The sequence below is a fragment of the Athene noctua genome, chromosome 26, assembly GCF_965140245.1.
Source record: "Athene noctua chromosome 26, bAthNoc1.hap1.1, whole genome shotgun sequence".
In the NCBI taxonomy this organism is placed as follows: Eukaryota; Metazoa; Chordata; class Aves; order Strigiformes; family Strigidae; genus Athene; species Athene noctua.
This window is the reverse complement of record NC_134062.1, coordinates 5,461,576-5,482,077: the sequence shown is the minus strand read 5'-3', so window position 1 is coordinate 5,482,077 and position 20,502 is coordinate 5,461,576. Positions and strand designations below refer to the sequence as shown.

Genomic DNA, 20,502 nt, shown 5'->3' with positions numbered 1-20,502 from the left:
CAGGCAGAGGATGGGTTTTCCCCTGCCTGCTCTCCCAAGCAGCGCGGGAGAGGCAGCGTGCTGGGACATGCCGTGTCTTTGCTGTGGTGCGGTCTCCGTGGCCCAGTGGGCCCTGCAAGGCAGTAAATTTCCTAGCAACTTGACACATTAATATAGAAGTACAGTCTGTTACAGCAAAGGGAGATTGTCTGAGTCCTTCAGGGGAAAGCGGCAATCCGAAAATGAAAAGTGTGCGCTGGCGACCACTGGAAAATGTAGTTAACGCTCGGAGCGGAGCCGGTTGGCTCTGACTGCGCAGCCCTGACAAGCTCCGCCACGGGAAGGCTGCCAACGGCACTTCCTCCATCCTAGAGATGATCTTATCCCCTATTATCAGCATCTTTGCACCCCTCCCCTCCACTAACAGCACCTCCAACAGCTACCAGGAACATCTGAAAACAACAACAGCGTCCAAGACAAGTTGCCACCCGCTCACAAACCTGTAAGCCATCCCTCCCTGCCAGCAGTTTTGGTCTGAGATGGCAGTAGCACTGTTAGCGGATGCTGAGACCTAAGGACCCCTGCTCCAGACAGCAGCCAGCCTCTCCCTCGATTGCTCTTACCTACAAAAGCCGTGGAGCCAGAGAGTGGCAGCGCACGACACAGGGTGCTGGCAAAATCATGGCCATGCGCGAGGGCTGCTCTCCCTTCCCACCCGCACCCCTCCCAGCACTTCTCTGGAATGACCCCCTGCTCTGCTTCACGCTACCTGAAGGGCTATGCAAGCCAGGGATTATGGCGGCAGGGGGGGGGGAACCCAAACACCGAACACTGTGCTGACATTATCTGCTTCTTACAGCCGTACTACCTGCTCTCGGTACAGGCTAATGCTTGCAGGCGAGCGTGCTGCCAGAGGAAGGCAGCCACCTCCACAGCCAACTCCAAATAGTCAGGGGCTGATTCCCAGGGGCCTGCCATGGACAGACACAGCCCTCATCCCCTCCAGAAGTCCTCCCCAGCCCCAAGACTGAATCACAGAATCAGTCAGGTTGGAAAAGCCCCTCGGGATCATCGAGTCCAACCACCAGCCCGACTCTACAAAGTTCTCCCCTACCCCACATCCCCCCACAGCTCATCCCAACGGCCCTTAAACCCCCCCAGGGATGGGGACTCCCCCCTCCCTGGGCAGCCTGTTCCACTCTCTGACCACTCTGTCTGGGAAACATTTTCTCCTCCTGCCCAGCCTGACCCTCCCCTGTGGCAGTTTCCAGCCGTTCCCTCCTGTCCTGTCCCTGATCCCCTGGGAGCAGAGCCCAGCCCCAGCCTCTCTGCAATGTCCTGTCAGGAGCTGCAGAGAGGGATGAGGGCTCCCCTCAGCCTCCTCCTCCTCACACTGAACACTCCCAGCTCCTGCCCTGGCTCCTCACAGGATTGATTCTCCAGCCCTTTCCCAGCCTCGTTGCCCTCCTCTGCCCTCGCTCCAGCCCCTCCAGATCTCTCTGGGATTGAGGTGCCCAAACCTGGACACAACCCTCCAGGTGTGGCCTCCCCAGTGCAGAGCACAGGGGGACTGTCACCTCCCTGCTCCTGCTGGCCACACTAGTGCTGTCCAAGCCAGGATGCCGTTGGCTTTCTTGGCCACCCGGGCACACTGCTGGCTCCTGTTCAGCTGCTTGTCAATGAGAACCCCCAGATCCTTCTCCTCTAGACAGCTCCAGCCACACTCCCCGAGCCTGTAGCCATGCAGGGGGTGGTTGTGGCCCAAGGGCAGGACCTGGCACTTGCCCTTGTTGAAGCTCATCCCGTTAACGTTGGCCTATGACTGCTCTCAGGATGGGGGCAAGACACTCGCCTTCTGGAGGTGCAAGGGGAGAAGTGATATGGCAGCACATGGTCCCTTTTCCCCCCTTATTCATAGTCCTGATTTCCTTGTAAAACACTTCAACTACAAGCAAATTAAATACAGAATGCATCCAGAGGAAGCGAGGAGCAGCACAGTCTCACCAGAGCAGCTTGCAGAGGATTTTCATCAACCCTGCGTAATATTAATCACGGGTAAGTTAATGCATGTTTGGTAGGCCCAAAAATACATTTGCGCTGTTATTACTTGTTTGTTCAGAAAGTCAGTGAGAGAAATTGAATGTGAAAGCGATGCCACTAAATTCAATAACAGTAAGCCCATGATTTATCTCCTTCCTTTACTGCTTGAGACCCAAACCACCCGACATGCTGATTCATGCTCTCCATCGGGCCCAGGCATGTGTTGGTTTCTGCTGCCACTCGTGGAGACTGTGAAATGCTGTCCCTCCCCTCACCTCCCAATCTGGGTGCTGGCTCTGGCATCGTGCCTCAGTGACGCTGCCGTTATCCCACGATGCTCTGTGCCGCACTCAGGGTATCTCTCCTAAGCACAGCCAAGAAATCCCTGGGACTCTCCCAAACACCACCTGGGGTGGTCATGGGGCCTCTTTCGGTTGCCAGCTTTGCCCCTGCTGCTGTTCCGTGGCTGGCCCAACTGGGGATGAAAGCAACTGGAGACGCTACGAGCTGCTATCGGACACCCAAGCAGGAGGAGGGATGGCCGTTGCCTCGCCGGGGCAGGCGTGGGTCCGGCCCGTGCCGGCGGGGACGCCTCCTCCCTGCTAAACTGTGCAGGAAGAAACAGCACGTCAGTACTCGCTACGTGACCAACATGTGATGCTGATGTGCACAACTGCGTGCAGGCCGACTCATCTCCCACCTGGTCCTTAGCGCCAATCCCTACTGAAGGCGCTCGCCGCCGTGGCCCCGGACTATTTTTAGCTGCCAGATTGTTACTGCTGCACGACTTGGAGCGGAGAGCCTGCGTGAGCGCCATGGCTGATGCACGACTGATGTCCCTCCTCCACATCATTAGCTCCTAATCCATTAAAAGAGAACTCTTCCTACACCTTTGATAAGGCGAGGTGATAGATAGATACCTATGGGCTCTTCAAACCGCCAGACATCAGCCAATTGCTCACCTCAACATGCATGACGGGTCCCCGGCGGGACGGACAAGGAAACGCAGCATAACCCTGTGCCAACGCGCCTCGACTTCCCGTCTGGTCTGAGGAGGAAGCGATGGGAGACGAGGAGGCGATGTCAGGAGTTTTAACAAAGCGTTGCTTCTCAGCAGCAAAAATTACCACCTTTGATCGAACACATTCTGACGAGAGCCCAATCTGAGAGGCTCGTCAGAGTTGATTTTATTGAGATGATGCATTAAGCACAACCGACAGCTACAGTTTGGTCAACAGAATGATTTTGGTCAATTTTCCCAGCCAAGGCGTGCTGCGCCGTCGCCTCGTGTGCTCTGCAGACACTTTGTTTCGGGGAAGATCTTCCCTTTCACTTCTCTGGGTCCCTTTTCACAGCCTTCCCCCCGCAAACCACACTTTGTGTGATCCTTTTATGGAAAAGGATCATAACACACCTATTTCAAATGCATTCTCTCTGCTGTGGAGGTGAGATTTTCTGGCCTGACTGATATTCCCCCAGTGAATACATCTCTCCCCCTGCCTGTCTGTCTTGCTGCACGCCATCTGAGTACAGCTGAAAAGGAAAGAAATAAAAGAACCCCACCCAAAGCAACCTCCCTGCGGATGTCTTCAGAGCCCAGGACTGCTGCATAGGACACAGAATATGTTCCCCTCCCATGAAACCAGACCGCAAAGCCATGAGACCCATTGGAGTTAAGCACAAAGGGATCAACAAGCGGGCACAGACCCCTCTATCCAAGGAAAGGCAAAATCCAGCCATGCCAGGGACCGACAGCTCACGAGACATTGAACTGAGGGCCCCGTGCTAGGTGGCATCTCCCTATCGCTTGTCACGCACCCTTTTTCTCCAGGTTTTCGCCTTGAAATGGGGAAAGCAATAAAACCAAAACTCAGAGTGTTATACCTACTGTGTAACCACCTGTCAGTAAATTTATGAACAATTAGGAAGTGAGAGTGCTTCCCAGGGACCTATTTGTGCGTGTGCTAAAACGTTCTTTCTGTTCAGAAATATAATGGGGAAACAACTTCTCCGGTTCTCCCCCCTCTTCCTCATTTTTGCTGTTTTCAGTAATTAATCAGCTGCCACTGTGCTTTTGTTCCATCGGTTGCTGGTCCCGGCAGCACGTCCCGCCGGCTCCTTTTCACCGGTATCAAGAAGCCTGAGGACAGTCCCCGTCCCATCCCTCCTCCATACACCCGTCTGCATTTCGGGTGAGCGTCACACCAGCTGCTTTAGGGACAGTGGCTGTGCCCACCTGGGCGGTGGGTGCCGTTTTCTCCCTGCCAGTCAGGCTCTCTTTCTTTCCAGACCTTCCCCCTCTCCGTGCCCTCACTCCTTCATTACTTTTTCATTTTTTCCCTTTGCTGCCTCCTGCTCTTTTGATGCTCAGTGCTTTTCTGTGTGCGTACGTTTCCTTTTCTCTTCCCTTTGTTCTACAAGTCTCTGGACTTTTCTTCTTATCCTTTTCTTGTTTTGTTTTTATTCTCCCTCCAGTTGCTTCTTTCTTCAGTCTTTGGTATTCCATCCAGACTTTCTCTGGGTTCCCTTTAGCTTTGAATTCGCTGCCACATCACTGCCGCATCTCCCTCATTTGGCCATCTTTGCTCTCTCGCCCATCATCTGTTTCTTCAGGGAGGGAAGGAGGGCAAAGCAGGGCTCCTTCCGAGCCTTTTCCCATCCCAGGACACCAATATATGCCACTTGTCACTGGTGCTCCTTTCCATCCATGGGAGCACCGCTCTCTGTGCTAGGCAAGACTTCACCCACCACCTTTGGCAACACGAGCGTCACTCTCCAAAACCTGATATGCTTTTTGGGGAAATCTGCAAAGTGCGTTGGCTTGCCACTGAGCCACCTCAGGAGTCCATCATCAACCTGATTCCTGGCCAAATGGCCACAACCTCGACCTGTGCCACCCCCCGCACCTATGGAACCAGTCACACTCCTCTCTGCGACAGGCTGGAGGCAGCTTTGGGAGCATGAAGGATACGTCCTTACCAAGACAGTCCTGCCCACAGAGGTGGTGGCATCGGACACCTCCCACTGCCACGAACGTGATGATCACCACCACCTTCCCTCTCCAACACCACAAGCTACACGCCCTCAAGCATCCTGCCATGACCCTTACAGGCTCACGAGAAACACGAGATATCGTCAGGTCTAGGGCAGGAGCGAGCTCTGCTCCTGCAAATGCACGCCAGGCCTGGATGCCACATCCCATCCTGCTTCTGCCTCGAGGGAAAAGAAATTATTTTCCCACCTCCTGCTGCCACGACGACACCCTGCTTGGCACTGCCACGCAGGCCAGGCTCTCCTCTCCTGTTCGTGGGTGCTACAAGTGTGTTTGTTCCCCAGACGCCTGATGGAGAGTCTTGCACGAGACCTGCAGGCACGGGGACAAGTGGCATCGAGCAGCAGCACCGATACAAAGCCCTGGCAGAGTGACACTTATGGATCACTCGAGTTTTGACCGCTCGCTGAGGCTTTCACTTCCCAGAGCAGCGTCTTCCAAAGGCCCCCAGCCTCAGAATGTAAAAACCCTGCTCCTCCCAGCAGTTCCCCCCAGCTCTTCCTAACGGAGCTTGCGCTAATTGATTCTTCCTCTGCGCTTGCTTGCGGTTGCATTTTGTCCCTCTTGTGCCATCCAGCTAAATAAACCACTTTGCCCATGTCAGGCCCCTTTCCCTCCCCCCCTGCTCATATGCCCCCAGAGAAGGACATGGGAAACATTACTTTAAACACCACAGACATTATGTCCTTTGGGCTCTTGCTCCTGCTGGGAAGATGTCTTTCCAACCTAAGTGATTTTTTTCCATTTCCTCTTAACAGCCCTTTGATTTCCTTTTTATTTCCCTGCACTCCATCCCCACTGCTACAAGCCCAACTTCTGGGAAAGTCTGCTTCAATTAACCATTTCGCTCATCCCCACTGGGATGATTCACGCAGTGCAGGGAGGGCCAGCCACAGCTACAAGCCTCCAAACAGAGCTGTTGACAAAACGCTTGATTAGACCCAGAGGTGAGGCAAAGGGGAACACGGGCTCAGATACAGCACGTGTCCAAACATCACCAGACCCTTTGCCACCCACTTGATGAGCAGTTTCCATGCCAAGAGGGGAGAAATGCGCACGGAAGAGTCTCCTCTACCTGCATCTTTGCCACCCTGGCCAGAAATCTCATCCACTGCCTGGTAATATCTGTGCCCCTGCTCCAAAAATGCCAAGACATGAGCTCAGGCCGGCATGGAGGACCTGGGCTGAGCCCTCAGCCTTTTGAGACCTCAGTGAGAAGAGCTGCCTTCCTCCCGGGATGCCCTCTTGTCGCTGCTGCCAGGATGAAGGGCAGTTGACCCCCCGAGTAGCATATACAGGGCTGGAGAGCACTTTGGTTACCACAAGTCACCCAGCAAGACAGAGATGTGCCCCAAGAACCACGTTCTCCATTCCTTCAAACCCTTAATCCAAGCTGTATGTAAAATCTTGCCAGCCCAGCATACTGCATGAAGCAACAGCAACCTCTGCCAACGTTTTGTATTGGACATTTTGCATCATGTTGACTGCACGTCATCTCTTTTCCTCACTATCAATTTGTTTCTTAGGTAAACACAAAAAAACCCAACCAACAAACCATCCAGTAAAGGATAAGTATCCCAAGTGCAGACGCAGCTCTCGAGCAGGGCACGAGCCTGCTCCAGCGGTCGCAGCCTGCCAGATGTTACTTGCTCTCACCTTTTCCCTTCTCCAGACTGCTTCTGTACACCACATACACTCCCTTCACGCCAAACTCTCCAGCACCTAAATACCAAGCAGTTAATACCACGCCATACAGCCTCCAGGTAAGGGTTTAATAAGTATCGCAGTCTCAGCTCCTGCCTGGATATCAAAGGTAGGGTGATAAAAGCAAACTTAACTACGGCCATTCTGAAATCTGAGGTGCAGAGGGGAGCACAGTCTACGTCAGGGGAAAAGAGCTCAATGGCACTGGCATGGGGAGGGGGGGGGGGGTGTTTGCTCTTTCAGAGACTGGAGGAGCCAGTTATCAGGAAGAAGGAAAAAGTAAAGACTCAATTTGCTTCTGAGACACTGAAGAGCAACGCCTGCATTTGTGCTGTTTTGAGAGGTGGCAGATGCGACAAGGGCTGTGGGACTGACTCTGGGAGAACGTCTTTAGGAGCATTTGGAAAACCGACCACCCGACTGCAACTGCAAGCAAAGGCCATGGTCCTTCAAAACCCAACCTGGCTCCTGGAGTGAGGAAATGGAAACGCCGAGATGGGAAAATGGATCACACCAACCAGAAACTAACAGTAACAATGCCGACAGCCGGGAGGGGTTTTAATGAAAAATCTCTGGTGAGTAGGATTAAGGCAGTACAGAGGAGGGTTCTCTAAATAAATCAGAAACAGAGGACATCTGAGGAATACCAAAGACCACTATTAGGGAGCGGCTGGCCAGGATCAAGGTTCACCACTGAGATCTCTGCCACACAGGGTGTTGCACAGCACGTAGATGTCAAAGCGACGCCACGCTACACTACACCGCTTCAACCGCTGCTACGAGGAGGACACCAGGCTTGCTCCTTCCCGGGACACTGACTGCAAAAGCCACAGCCTCGACCAAAACATTGATCCCGAGCTCGGCTTTTCAGACTGAAACATACCCTGTGTCCCAAAACGGCCCACGCCAAAGAGGCACGGCTGGGTGCTGCCTACGGTCTACCACATTCCTTGCACCAAAACCATTCTGCGGCACGATGCAGGTCTCCCAGCTCATTTCTGCAGGCTTGCACCTCCCGGGAGCGGAGGTGATCTTGGTGGGGGGGTGTACCTGGAGGCAGGAGGGCTCACCCGAGGTCCAGCCCCACAGCATCCTCCACTCAAGCTGTTTCCGACAAGAGGAGGATGAGGTGGTTCGTCATCTACTTATACCAGATTAAATGCCAGTTCTCTCTACGTTCCTAACTCCCCAAAACACACCGGCGTGCCACAAGCACCACGCATGCCCCTGAAAGTGTCTGTCCCATTGTCACGAGGCAGCCCTTGAGAAAAAGAGGAAAAGGGAGATAAAAAAAAACCCCTCTGGCTTCCTGCCATCTACGCTCTTATCAACCCTTGTTAACGGCTGTTGCCATGAACCAATCCAAGAGACATATCAATAACGACATAAGAGACACGTTTACTGTTGACTGTGACTCCCTGGCAGATTTATCGCTGGGTTGCTAGGAGGGAAGGCCAAGCCCCGCAGTAGCACAATTAAAACCCGATTGAATACAGGGACAATGAATCGATACTCTATTCGGCCACTTTTAGTTTTGCAAAATACAAATATAAATTAATTGACCTGAACGTGGTTGCTAACTGGTCATTACTGCCTGCTCACGGGCCAGCTGGCACAAGTGAGGTGCGCCACTGGGTTGTACACGGCTGTTCCTTGCGGTCCTCTTGCCACCGCTGCCGGGACGGCTGCCTCCTCCACAAGGGAGGGCCCAAACCTCGCTTCTGAGGCCATATCTAGTGTCAGGAGAGCTACAACCAAAACAGAGCTTTGCTCCTGTCCCTGTAAATCACGTGCTCTGCTTGCGTGTCTTTGGAAAATCCCTCCGTCCCAGCACAGAGCAATGGGTTATGTGTTCGCAGAATCACAGACTCATCTCAGTTGGAAAAAACCTTGAAGATCATCCAGTTCAACCATTAACCTCACACTGACTGTTCTCAACCCCACCAGATCCCTCAGCGCTATGTTATTCACCCTTGTAGAAAGCTGGCTCTTCCCCAGCACGCGAATGTGGAGACTCCACCAGCGGTGCTGGTGGGTGACACCACTTGGTCTGAGCCACCAAAAAAGCACATGTTAGCCACCGAGAAACTGTACTGAAGCAGAAGCAAGGACAGAGCACTGGAAGGATTTTCTCCTCTGGCTGCCACCATCAACAGAACATCAAGGCAGCACCTATAGATGGATTTTCTCGGCAAACTCAGGCAAACCATGTGGCTTGAGCTTAACACATGGAAAGAGAAACACAGAAACTTCTCAGCACGGTCCACTTGTCCAGTGACTGCATCACTGTGCATCCCCAGCTCCTCCATGCTTCAGAGAAGCAACGTCGCTGAGACACACAGTCATTGCTGCGTTGAGGACGATCCAATGGGATTTCCTCACACCAGGGGAAAACCTTGCCCAGCACAGTTAGGAATGCCTCACCACCAGACAGTTGCTCTGGATGCAAACTATCTCACCTTCACCTGCCTGAGCCTGGCAAGCACCCGCGTTGCAGGCCCTGCTCTGAAAAAGGGGTGAGGGAAGCGGGTGCTGAGCGCCGCTGCCAGTTCACCTGATTTCATGAGGTGCAAAGCACTCGGATGCTTCACTGGTGTTGACTGGATGGATTAGCACGATTAGAGAGCAGACAGGATAAACAGATTAAACTTCGCAGACGGACGGACTCCAAAAGGGAGAGAGGGAGAAGCCCAGTGAAGGGGGATGGAGGGGATGCTCCCAGCAAACCTCTGTTCCCTTCTTGCTGAGGTGAGCACTCCCCTCTCTGCTGTAGCACAGCGCCCCCCAACATGCTCCCACCAAGACCGGGCCGGAAAACTGCTTGGATAAGTGGCTGCAATCAAACCCTGCCTCCTCCAAATGAGAAGGATACATAAACACATACATATCCATGTTGGGGGCTTCGCAGAGACATGCCGAGGCCGAGAAATTTTTCAGATGCGCTCATTGCAAAATCAATATCCATCAGCTGTTTGAAATTAAAGGAAAGATTAGGTCCTGGTTTTATACACGCTTTATTGTATTCCAAGAGCTTTCTATTCAGGCAGATAAATCTTCTTTAAGAGGATTAGGAAACTTTCATTATCTTTATCTAACCTGAACTAACACTAACTCTGAAAAATTAATCTAAAGACCGGACAAAAGCTGGTAGCCGATGCAAAGCCACAGGATCCAGAGGCAGCATCCACCAGAGTGCTACGGGTACCTCTGATCTGTCAGCACCACATCCCCCCATCAGGGCAGTTTCAGGAAAGGTGCTTTGCAACCCAACCACGGCCGATACACTGACACGCTCGCCTAGAAAGCGTCCAAAAGCCCTTCACAGCCCCATGGTGACTTGAATGCGTTCACACAGTCTGTCCTCTCTCCCAAACCCATGGACCCTCATGCCACTGGGGTCCGTGCCCAGAAACACTTTGCTTGCGGCTCTCCCAAAGCATCTTCAGACACGTGCCCAAGCAACGTGGTCCCGAGCAGCAGAAATGGGTCAAATTCACCGCAGGGATGGGCAAAAGGGGGAGAAGGAAGAGCACGCCAGCCCCAGTTTCAGTTCTCAGGTGTCCTCTGCCTTGCGTGATGATCGTCCAACACAGCGAGGCTGAGACAACGCAAATCCATCTCCTCCCTGACACAGGAGGTGCTTGTCCACACCCTGGTTCCCATGCTGCTCCACCCTGAAGGAACGGATGGTGGTCTCATCTCTCCATCTCCATCCCCAAGAAGGTCTCCAAACCCTTCACAGCCTTCCATATCAAACGGCCAGCTCAGCAATAGCACGAGGCCTGTTCAAACCTACCTTGCACAATGAGATGGACACGCGAAGTTTTGGGGTGATTGTCTGTCTGCACGGAGCAGGTGTAAGGGCCCTCATCGTAGACATCCACGTTGTGTATCTTGATGCTGTACTGGGTCTTGGTGTTGGAGAGGATGACCACGCGGTTGTCTATAGACCACTTGTCATTGCCAGCATACAGGATGGTGCTGCGGTTCAACCACGCTACCCGCGTGACCCGGTCATCCACAGTACACCTGCAAAGGAAGAGATGGAGGGTCACAAACCTGGGACAGAACATACGGTGAGCATCCCAGCTCCTAAAAGGGGCCATGAGCTGGACAGGAGCTGCAGCACAGACTGCTGGCACGTGCCACGGCCAAACTACCCTGCCACCATGTCCCGCATGCTCCCAACACCTAAGATTTCACAGAAATGGCGGGTTCATCAGGAAAAAAAAAAAACAACACCAAACAAACAAACAAAAACCCACCCTGCTTTTTTCTTTTTCCATACAGAGCTGGGGAATCCATTATGTTTGACCTCCGCACCCCCCGCCTCACCCACTTCTGCTGCCCCTGCCTCGCCCTTGCTGTGTGCTGAGAATTTCAGATGAAGCTGTAAAATTTGCTGACAGTTCGGCTTGTCGGCACAGCCCTCAAGCCATCCCCGGGGTGATATATGCACCCGCTGCTGGGGGAGAGGGGCCGCGGCACAGGCGCGGGGTGAGGGGAAGAAGAGAAACAGCCAGAGATGGTGAAGGCAGCGTGTGAGGAAGAGAACATTTGGATAAGGAGCTGTAAATCCTACAAGTGCCTTGAAAACACAACACAGTCGTTTCCATTATTTATTTCCTGCTTGGCTCCCACCCTCCCCGCTTCAAGACGCGCGGGGGCTCAGCAGCTCTGGTCCGCAGCGCTGACTTATGCTTGGCAAAGAACGGGGTGGAGGGGGGGGGGGAGGAAGGGGATTAAAATGTTCCTGGAGAACTTGGTATTTTCATTCCGTTTGATAGATTTTTCTCGATCTATTTACTTGTGGTCTTCTCTAATGCCACCACGGCACCCGTAGCAAAACCACCAGTAATTTGGCAAAATTAAAAGCCTGGCATTTCTCAGGAGCTTCACCTTCCTCACCTGAGGCCTGTGGGAGGGGAGTGTCCTCTCGGCATGAAAGCAATCCAGGAAAACTAAGCTAGGTGCAAGCTTGTGCCAGCAGCAGCGGTGCTGCCGTAGCTTGGCGCAGCCGAGATCTTAGGAAAAGGCACCTAGAGTCAATCAGGAAACTCGTGCAAGTCCCTCTCCACACGCCTGTAAATTCAAAGACAGGCTGGCGGGCTGTCCCTGTCCTCATTCCCACCACGGCACCTCTCCTGCAGAGGCTTTGGGGGTATTATATGCCTCCCTTGCCAGGATTGCAGAGCGTCACCTCGATCGAGATTATTAATCGGATGGAGGGAAGGGGCAATACTTGGCATGTTTGAGGGTCCCCTCGGGCGCTTGGTTCAGAGGAACGAGCCATATATCCTCCCACAAACAAGTAATTTTCCCCTTGCAGGAGCTGTACGTCTCCGCCAGCCACATCACGTACGGACGCCAGGGAAGACGGATGGCCCTCCCCGCCTGCCGCGGCACTGCTGGCGTGCTGGGAGCCCGCCCGGGCATCAGACATGCCACAGTGCTGGCTCTGCTTCGCCGGACAGCATCGTCCTTGTCGCGAAGCCGAGCCCTCCCTTCGCTCAAATTAACTGGGGGAGAGCTAAGCGCAGCTGAGTTAAGTTCGGCCCTGGGGGATTCCAGTCTAGTGGACTATTACCGCTGTCTCACTTCATTATAATGAATAATAAAGAGATACTTACACACGGCTTCTGTAAATTATTCATTGCATGCACTGAAAAATCAGGGCAGCAATATGTAAAACAGACAACTTGCATGTCTGCGCTCATATAAATATCCAGACTACAGCCCTGCGAGGTACTCTGGGGTCCCCTCATTAGGGGTGAAGCACAAGGACTAGGGTTTGAAGTGACAGGGACGAGCAGCTCATGCCCTCACTGAGCACGTTCAACCGCTGCCGCCGCCCAGCTTTGGCCGGCATGTACCGAGTGCTCTTTCTGGGGAGATTTGGGGCCAGTCTGGGACCCCTGAGAACTGGGGTCGCTTGTTCTGTGTTTACAGCTTGCATTTATGGCTCAGAGCCATGCCTGCATGAGCACAGAGGGATGTCCATAGCATGGGTGGACATTATCACCCTCCCTTACCTGTAGCACCTGAGGACTGGTCCCACCCACAGAGCAAATGGGCAGGGGAAACTTAGAGCCTGCTAACAAATACAGGCCAAGACCAATGAGACAAAGGCTCCTTCTCCCCATCCCTCGAGATCACCCTTCAGTTGCTGCCACTTAATAGCTGATTTGGGACCAAATCCCTTCAGCTCTGCTTGCTTTGCATCCTGCTCCTCTCCACTGGAGCTTGGGTTGTCACCTGCAGCTGCAGGCCAGGAAGGACCAGACAAACCACCCTCCTTCAAAAAACAAGCCCTCCTTGTACCATGTCAGAGCAATCACCAGCAGAAAAGCCGCTGTCCATCAGCTGGCAGGGAGGGCGCAGCGTTTCCAAAGGCACCTTCTCGCCCGACCTCACCTTCCCACCACAAATTTTCTCGTGCCCTGGGAATTGGCGCTTCAAAGGCAAATACTGACCAACACCCCAACACGAGGAGCACCCCGCCAGCTTCTTTACAGGGCTCAGAAAGCGATCTCTGTTAGCCGCTAAGCCGCCAGCGCTCCCTCATCTGCCGAGCCGTCTTTGCTACCTATTTCCAATTGACCAGGATTATGATAATGTCTCCAGTAAGCAAACAGGTAAAGAGACTTCTGCAAAGTGTTTAGATAAAGCAGACAAGCTCTGACAAAGCTGGATAATAAAGCGGGCCAGGAGGTTTTCCCTTGAAGGGATCTAATTAAGAACAAAGACAAACCCCCATTAACAGCCTCCTGAAGGCGCAGTATCCATCTCCAGAAGAAACCCTGCCTTACGAGTCCGGAAGGAACAAAAGACAATAAAGTGCCTGTCAAGCAGGAGGGAAATAAACTTGTCCTGGCTCTGCGGTTCACCTGGAGAAAACCCATCAGCGAGGTGGGGGGAGTATCTGGGGACTGATTCTGTCAGCCTGAACCCAAGCTGTGGCACCCGCCTCGTCCCAGCTCCCCCACACAGCCCTTCTTCGTGCATCGTGACCCGTCCCATCTGCTCCTCCATCTCTGCATCCCACTTAGACCCTCACCGCCTTCGAGCAGAGAAGTTTCACCATCTGCAGCCCTTTGGCTGCCTCCCACCACGACCGCTCTCGGCCAGAGCGGCATGCTGGGAAGCCTCAGATGTTGGGCTTCTCCTGAGCTCCAGACCCCCCCAACGCTCACACAGATACACGTGGCCTCTCGGGCAATGAACTCGAATGCGGCAGGTGGGAAGATGCATGAGGGAAGGAGTTGGGGGCAGCGGCGCTGCGCCGCTTCCCCTCTAATTGCCCCTATTCCTCATCCTTAAATGCTAATTTTGAAGTTTGCCAAGGAATTATTTTGCTTAGTGTCAACAATATAGATAACACGGCCAACGTGCTCTTTGTGTTCGGCAGCACAAAGTGACCGTCTCCCTCCTCCCAGACCTATTAGGAGAGACCCCCGCGTCGCTCCCACGGCAGGCTCCTGCCCGTTCCCATCAATGACACTGACAACTCTTCTCCTACGCGTAGGACGTGACATAACACACATCGCCTTCATCCCCTGCCTTTCCTGGTCCACATCGCAGACTTCTGCACTGCTGACTCGGCCGAGCATGAGGGTGAAGCCTGGGCTACACATACATCATGAGGCTGGGGCTGCCCTCGACACCTGCCCTGTGATGAGGGAAATACCACGTCCAGGATCAGCATAAATTTTCCGGCACTGCTTTGGAGGGATAAATGGCACACAAAGACTTGGAGGCATAAAGCAAGTCTTGCAAACCCCTCTCTGTGGGTGAAAAGTATCCTGAGGGATGGGATGCTTGGGACCCCAAAATGCTGATGCACATTCTGAGCAGTCTGGAAGATCGGTTCACAACTGCAGAGCCGGGGCCGCTGGCCCCCAGCCGAGCCGAGAGGCTTGGGGGAACTGCTCGTCTTTGGCTTAACCCAAAACCCTCCCACTTCCTTATGCAAACCACCAACGCTCTACTTTTAAATACTTCCATGGCCCTTCAACCCCGAACTGCTTTTCTCTCCTGTAGGCAACGTGTCTCGTCAAAATGACAAATGGAGATGCCGAAACCAGTCACAAACTGGCTGGCTGACCCAGTTTTCAATGCCTAAAATAGCTCACCCGGATCCCGAGCGAAGCCCCTCGACAGCAACAGGGTGGTGCTTCACCCTGGGAAATTTCCAACCTAAAGTCCCTGTAACAGGGGCAGAGCAGACACCCCGGCACTCTTGTCTTTGAGGAGAAATTGTTAATTACACTTGCCGGGGACTCCTAATGGGATTTCTCCTTCTCTTCTCGTCCTCGCCCTGGCTACAGAGTTAACGGGCTCTGAACGCCTTTATTCTGGGCGGCTGGAGCAAAGGCAGAGGAGATTTATTTGTAATCATCGGAAATAAACACACTTCCTCAGAAGTAAACACAAAAGAACAGAACCTGGCTGGGCTCCCACTTCGTTAAAGATGCAAATTAGAAGCAGGCCATCAAAACACAGCGGCTCCTCTAATCCTCTCTCAACAATGTAAACCGTCACATTAGCCGCCGGTACAATGGCATCTGCGGCGTGTGACGGCGGGTCTCACACAATAGCTCCCCGAGGGCAGGACTGTGCCGTCTGGGTTTCCGTCACTGTCATCCCTGATATTTATTCTCAGTGTGGAGGGTGGAAGGTACTTTGTCTTCATTCCCCATCCCTTCCGTTGGCACCGTGTCTCCTCTCTGAGGCACCCGCAGTACCCCTTCTCCCAGCTCATCCCAGCGCCCAAATGCGGGGTGCAGAGCCCCACACCATCCCAGTGCCCCGAGGACAGAGGTGACCCGAGATGGGTCGCTTGGCATCACTCGGCACAACTGTCTCCCACCCAGCAAGTCCCAATCCATTGCCACACCCGTGTCTCCCACGGAAAACAGAAGAGCATAGGATGCACGGGGAACTCAGCCAGCCTCAAGTTTACCTATTCCCCATAACATCCCCCCCTCTGCACCATACGCCAGTCGCCCCAAACGCCTCCCACAAAGCCACATACCACCAGCTCTCACTCTCCCCAAGCTTAATTAATTGCCTGGCCCCACCGCTTCCGCACTGCTCCGATTCCCCAAGCGCTCCCAGTGCCGTTCAAACAAGCTCCAGACCACCAGCAAACCCTTCCCCGCTAGCCACCCCCTCCCCAGAGCCCTCCGAGGGCTACGAGACCCTCCTGCCCTCCCCAGGGGTTTGTCGAGGAGTGTTTCTCCCCACCGGTTCCTCTGTGGTGGCAGTTTGCCCACCTGCTACCGAGCGCCAGAACAGAAGCTGCTCCCCATGAAAAATCAAAGCCCAAATTGACACATTAGAGGTGTCTAAATATAAAATATCCATCTGCAAAGATAATAAGCCTGTGAGGGCAGGGGCTGCCGAGTTGCTCCATTTCAGATAGTTTAATGGTGTTTTGGTCCATGACCGCAGCTCCCAGACATCAGAATGATAACAAGATGATGAGGAGGGCGGGCGCTGTCTGTGCAAAGGCATCAAGAAGTCAAGCCTTACCGCTCACTATGCGGCCCCCTGAGGGGGCCACGCCACACAAACCACCTCTGGTTTGCACCCAGCGTTCACAGGGCTTTGGGTGGCCTCTGTGACAACCCAGGGGATGCAAAGCTTGAGCCTGATGCTGGGCCGTCACTGAGCTTGAGGTGGCACCAAATTCTTTTGCCTTGAAGGGGTTTGCCCCACGCCTGCACCCCAGGCTGCAGCCACGGCCCCAGGTACCGCTGTGGGCAGCACAGTGAGATGCTAAGGCTGACGCAGGGAGAGCTGCAGAGCAGATGGCTTAGAAATGGATCGTAGTTTGCTCAGTTTGCTGGGGGAAGGGACGCATGGCGAGGCGAGCTGCTGCGCGATGCCCCCCCGATGCTAACGGACCACATCTTCTCCCCAAAGCCCTTCATGGGATTTTCTGCATTCATGCTCCACGTTGAGCAAATCCAGAAACCACAGTCAGCTCTGGTCAAGTGAGCTGGGCTTTCCGTCTCATTCCTAAAGCCCTTCTTTCACTCCTCATTGCTTTTACTTCCAGCTTGGGGGATCACACGCCGCCCTGACAACATCATTGGTGAAGGAAAGTGTGTTGTGATGGGGTCAGGCGCTCAGGCACGCTCTGCTCCCGGTTCCCACTTGATTTTTCTATGATGAGTCTCAGGGTCAGCTCAGAAAATCTCTGCAGCCCCTGGGAAGGTCGACACAGCCTTCAGCATGCTCTGGACTAGGGTTCTACCCAAGCCCTTCCCTGCAGGGAGCCATCACATCCCTGCCCTGCACAAAGCTCCCGGTTGCTGTCCCTGCCCCATGCAAGTCACAATCATTGCAATCTGCTCTGAAATAAAAAAAATAGAGCACCTGCAACCTCAGGACTGTACTGGCTTTGCTAACAGCCTCTGACTACAGCCCAGCAGCCCCCAATTCCCCACACAGCTGTGGTCTGGCCATGTCCACGTATCAGGACGCTCCCCCGGCACAGCAGGGAAGGTCTGAAGGCCTCAGCCTAAGACCCAATGGCCAATAGCTGTTATTAGCTTAAGAGAAATCTTCATAAGGAAATATAACGTGGCAGCAAAAGAAATAGAGCAGAAGGCCTTTCAATAGAGAAAATCAATGGGGATGTTTATAGAGCGGGTGGCACTTAAATGCTACCATTGGAGTCAGTCGATGCTGGCGGCCACACCTGATCTTCTGAAGAAAGGAATACAAAGGCACCGAGGAGGGGCAGACAGTCCAGGAAAACTGTGGACATTGGAAGAAGTGCAGCAAGGCATCTTTCTTTGCCCAAAATAGTACCTAAGTGATTACACCCTCTCCCCAAAGTCAGGTCTCCGACACAGCCGAGCACCTACTTCCAACTTGCTCGTGACCACTGGGCCATCCTGTGGTTTGAAGAAGGCTGGGATGTCTTTCCAGCTCCTCTCCAAAGAGATGCCCAACATTCATCAGCATTTACCATCAAGGCATCGCTACCTGTCCTAGGAAACATCAGCAAAGAGCTGTCTTCTCACCAGGGAAGTCAAATTCCCCTCTACCCTACACCGGGGCTCTGCCCTGCCTCCCAGCACGGACAAGAAGACCCAACAAGAGAAACCCACCAACACCATCCCCACCGTTCAAGGGTGTTGATTAAGGGACACGATCCAGCAAACCCCCCTGCTCGCGGCACGCCGGCGTCGGCAGAGCCATGTGCCTCAATCAGTGCCCATGTACGGATTCAATCAGGGCTAATCTAACACAATGCAGCACCTGCGCCCCGGCTGATTTCTAGTGTTCTTCAATCAAAAGAAAGAGAAGAAACGCAGAGTTTATTGCTGGCAGTGCTAGCAGACCCAAACAGTTGAGAACCTGGAGTCCTTTATGGCTGCAATGGGCTTTAGGGGTTGGGTTTTTCCCTTGCTATTGCTTTTCTCTATTTTTTGTCACCCTTCCCAAGCAGGGAGAGACAGAAGTAACTGTTTTGCTGTCACAGTTATTAACGTGTGGCAATACGAGGCTCTGACCGCTGTGATTCAGCTGTCCTGATGAGACTGGCAACCGTCTCTGTCTCAGCCGGGCAAGGGGGCTGTTTTCAACCCAGGAGAGAGTGGCTGTGGCTCCAGCAGCATCCCGCAGTCGCAAAAGAAGAAAGGATGCTGGCAGCCTGATTAAAACACAGGCCAGGGTGCGTCTGCAACAGAAGGAGCTCTTGTACAGCTAGAGCAAAGCGATCGTACATCTGTCCCTGGCTTGCAACAAGGGAAAATTGGTCTGAAGTTGCCCCAGTGTAAAACAGAGCAGCAACGCAGCGAGGGGGATGGCAGAAAGGTATGTGGGTGACAAGCCTGAAACGGGTCCCGGGGAGAAACGACGGCACGTAAGGTGCTTGGGATGGAAACCTGCCCAGGTCTCCATTGAACATGGTCCTCACACTCTTGGTCAGTCAGTCCGGCCGTACCACCCTCCCCATAGGGAAACAAACCTCTTCTCCTGACCCCCCCCCCCATAATTACCACCAAAAATATATTTGTCATGAGACGCCTGCTCCTATCTCTGCGGCTCTTAAGGGTAATGGAGAGGTTTCAGTCTTTGGAGGATAAGTCTCAGGCTCTTGGCTGCTTGCCCGGGAGGATTATTTTACATCAGGTTGAGTTCTGTAGTAATTATCTTCAAAACAGCTGGACTGCTGGATAAACTCGCTGTATCTTAATGCACAATACAAGAGCAAATACAGAGAATTAAACTGCAATTTCAGACAGGCCTGACAGATAGGTGGAAAAAACACTCACTGGTGTTTCGGAGGCTGAGGCTCGGAGCTCCTTGCACATTAGGGGTGGGGAGGCATTTTCTCATTTAAAATCAATTCAAACTTCCCCAGAGACTGAGCGGAGGGAGAAAGGAGATGCCAGATGAAGATGTTTCACCCCCAAGCTCACAGCGGAGAAAAAAAAGCACCGTTTTCCTGACCCTCACAGCTGAAAAATGAAGCGGTATTTGATCCTGACTGGAAAGTCTGGTGTTTTGCACAGCCCCGAGCCTTCAATAAAAGCCCAAACTTTCCAAGCACTTGGCTCCACGTTGCGTCCCTCGCTGCAGTGCAGGGAAGGGCAAAGGGGAAAATCAACTCCCTCTGTCCGCACCCTCGCACCTGAACATCACTTCCAGAGCCTCGTGTATCCCATCCCAGCAGGATGGAGAGGTCGACAGATGGACAGACTCCCCCCAAACAACTGGTCCCCTCACACAAGCACCCTCACCCCAATCACCGAAGGGAATTAAAAGGGGAAAAAAAAAATCAGCTTCCTTCACGATGGTGCCGCCGCAAGATTTAGTGTGTGAAATCCCTGCAGGCAGAACTAATAACCTCTAGAAAGAGGGAAATTCTGCTGATGGAGGGTGAAGCCATATTTCATGGCAAATGCCATGAAGCGCTCCTGCCAAACGTGAGATCTGTAAATGACCTGGGTAAGCCATCAGCCCAAGAATATAATTGCCAATTTGCAGAAATTTCACCAGCAATTAGGCAAAATAAAATAACCCACCAGAGGAAATCCTCTGCTCACCGCTCCTGCGCCTCCGCTGACCCCTCTGCTCTCCACCCGCCGTTTCGCCGCTGGGATGAAGGCTGGATGCTTCATGCGACGGGCGCTAAGGAGCCAGGCAACAGCCCCATGGCGCCGCCAGATGAAGAAGTCATCCCCAGCGTGAGGTGACAACCGCCACTCCTGTGCAGGAGCCAGCTGAAGACCTCTCCCGCTGGTACCCCCTCTCTGAGCATCACCGAGGGCTGGGTGCCTGATCCCGGCAACCCCACGGGGTGTCCACGCAGCCGAACAACTTCGTGCAATTACGGGGTTTATTTGTTTGAGTTGTACGTGAATATACCAAATTACATTATCAGATCATAGTCCTGCTTCTGATTTATTCCTTCTTTGTTCTTCAAGTCTTCGTACATCTAAGCAATTAACCTCTCAAAGAGCTGGAGAACACATAATTATCCTCATTTGTCTAAACGTCACCAAGATGGCTGCCTTTCAATTAACCTTCTGGGAATGGAGGGAAGTTGGAGTGATACAGTGATCATTTCCAACTTCAGCGTAGGGTTTTTTTTTTCCCTTAAAGTAATTTAATTGAAATATTCAGATGATAAAATATAGCCAGATAACTGTTACTGCAGGTAACAGGATCAAGAGGGGACTCGCAATCGAAAAAGAAGTCAAATG

General features: G+C 53.1%; 1 protein-coding gene across 3 annotated transcripts in view; it reads right to left on the bottom strand.

Moving 5' to 3' along the window:
- Nucleotides 1–20,502, bottom strand: part of OPCML (opioid binding protein/cell adhesion molecule like) — a 301,102-nt gene that overhangs the window by 15,704 nt on the left and 264,896 nt on the right. For all 3 annotated transcript variants that reach the window (XM_074927439.1, XM_074927438.1, XM_074927440.1), the window contains one exon: nt 10,572–10,804. In XM_074927439.1, coding sequence (XP_074783540.1) covers nt 10,572–10,804 — 233 coding nt within the window. The remainder of the gene's footprint in view (nt 1–10,571; nt 10,805–20,502) is intronic.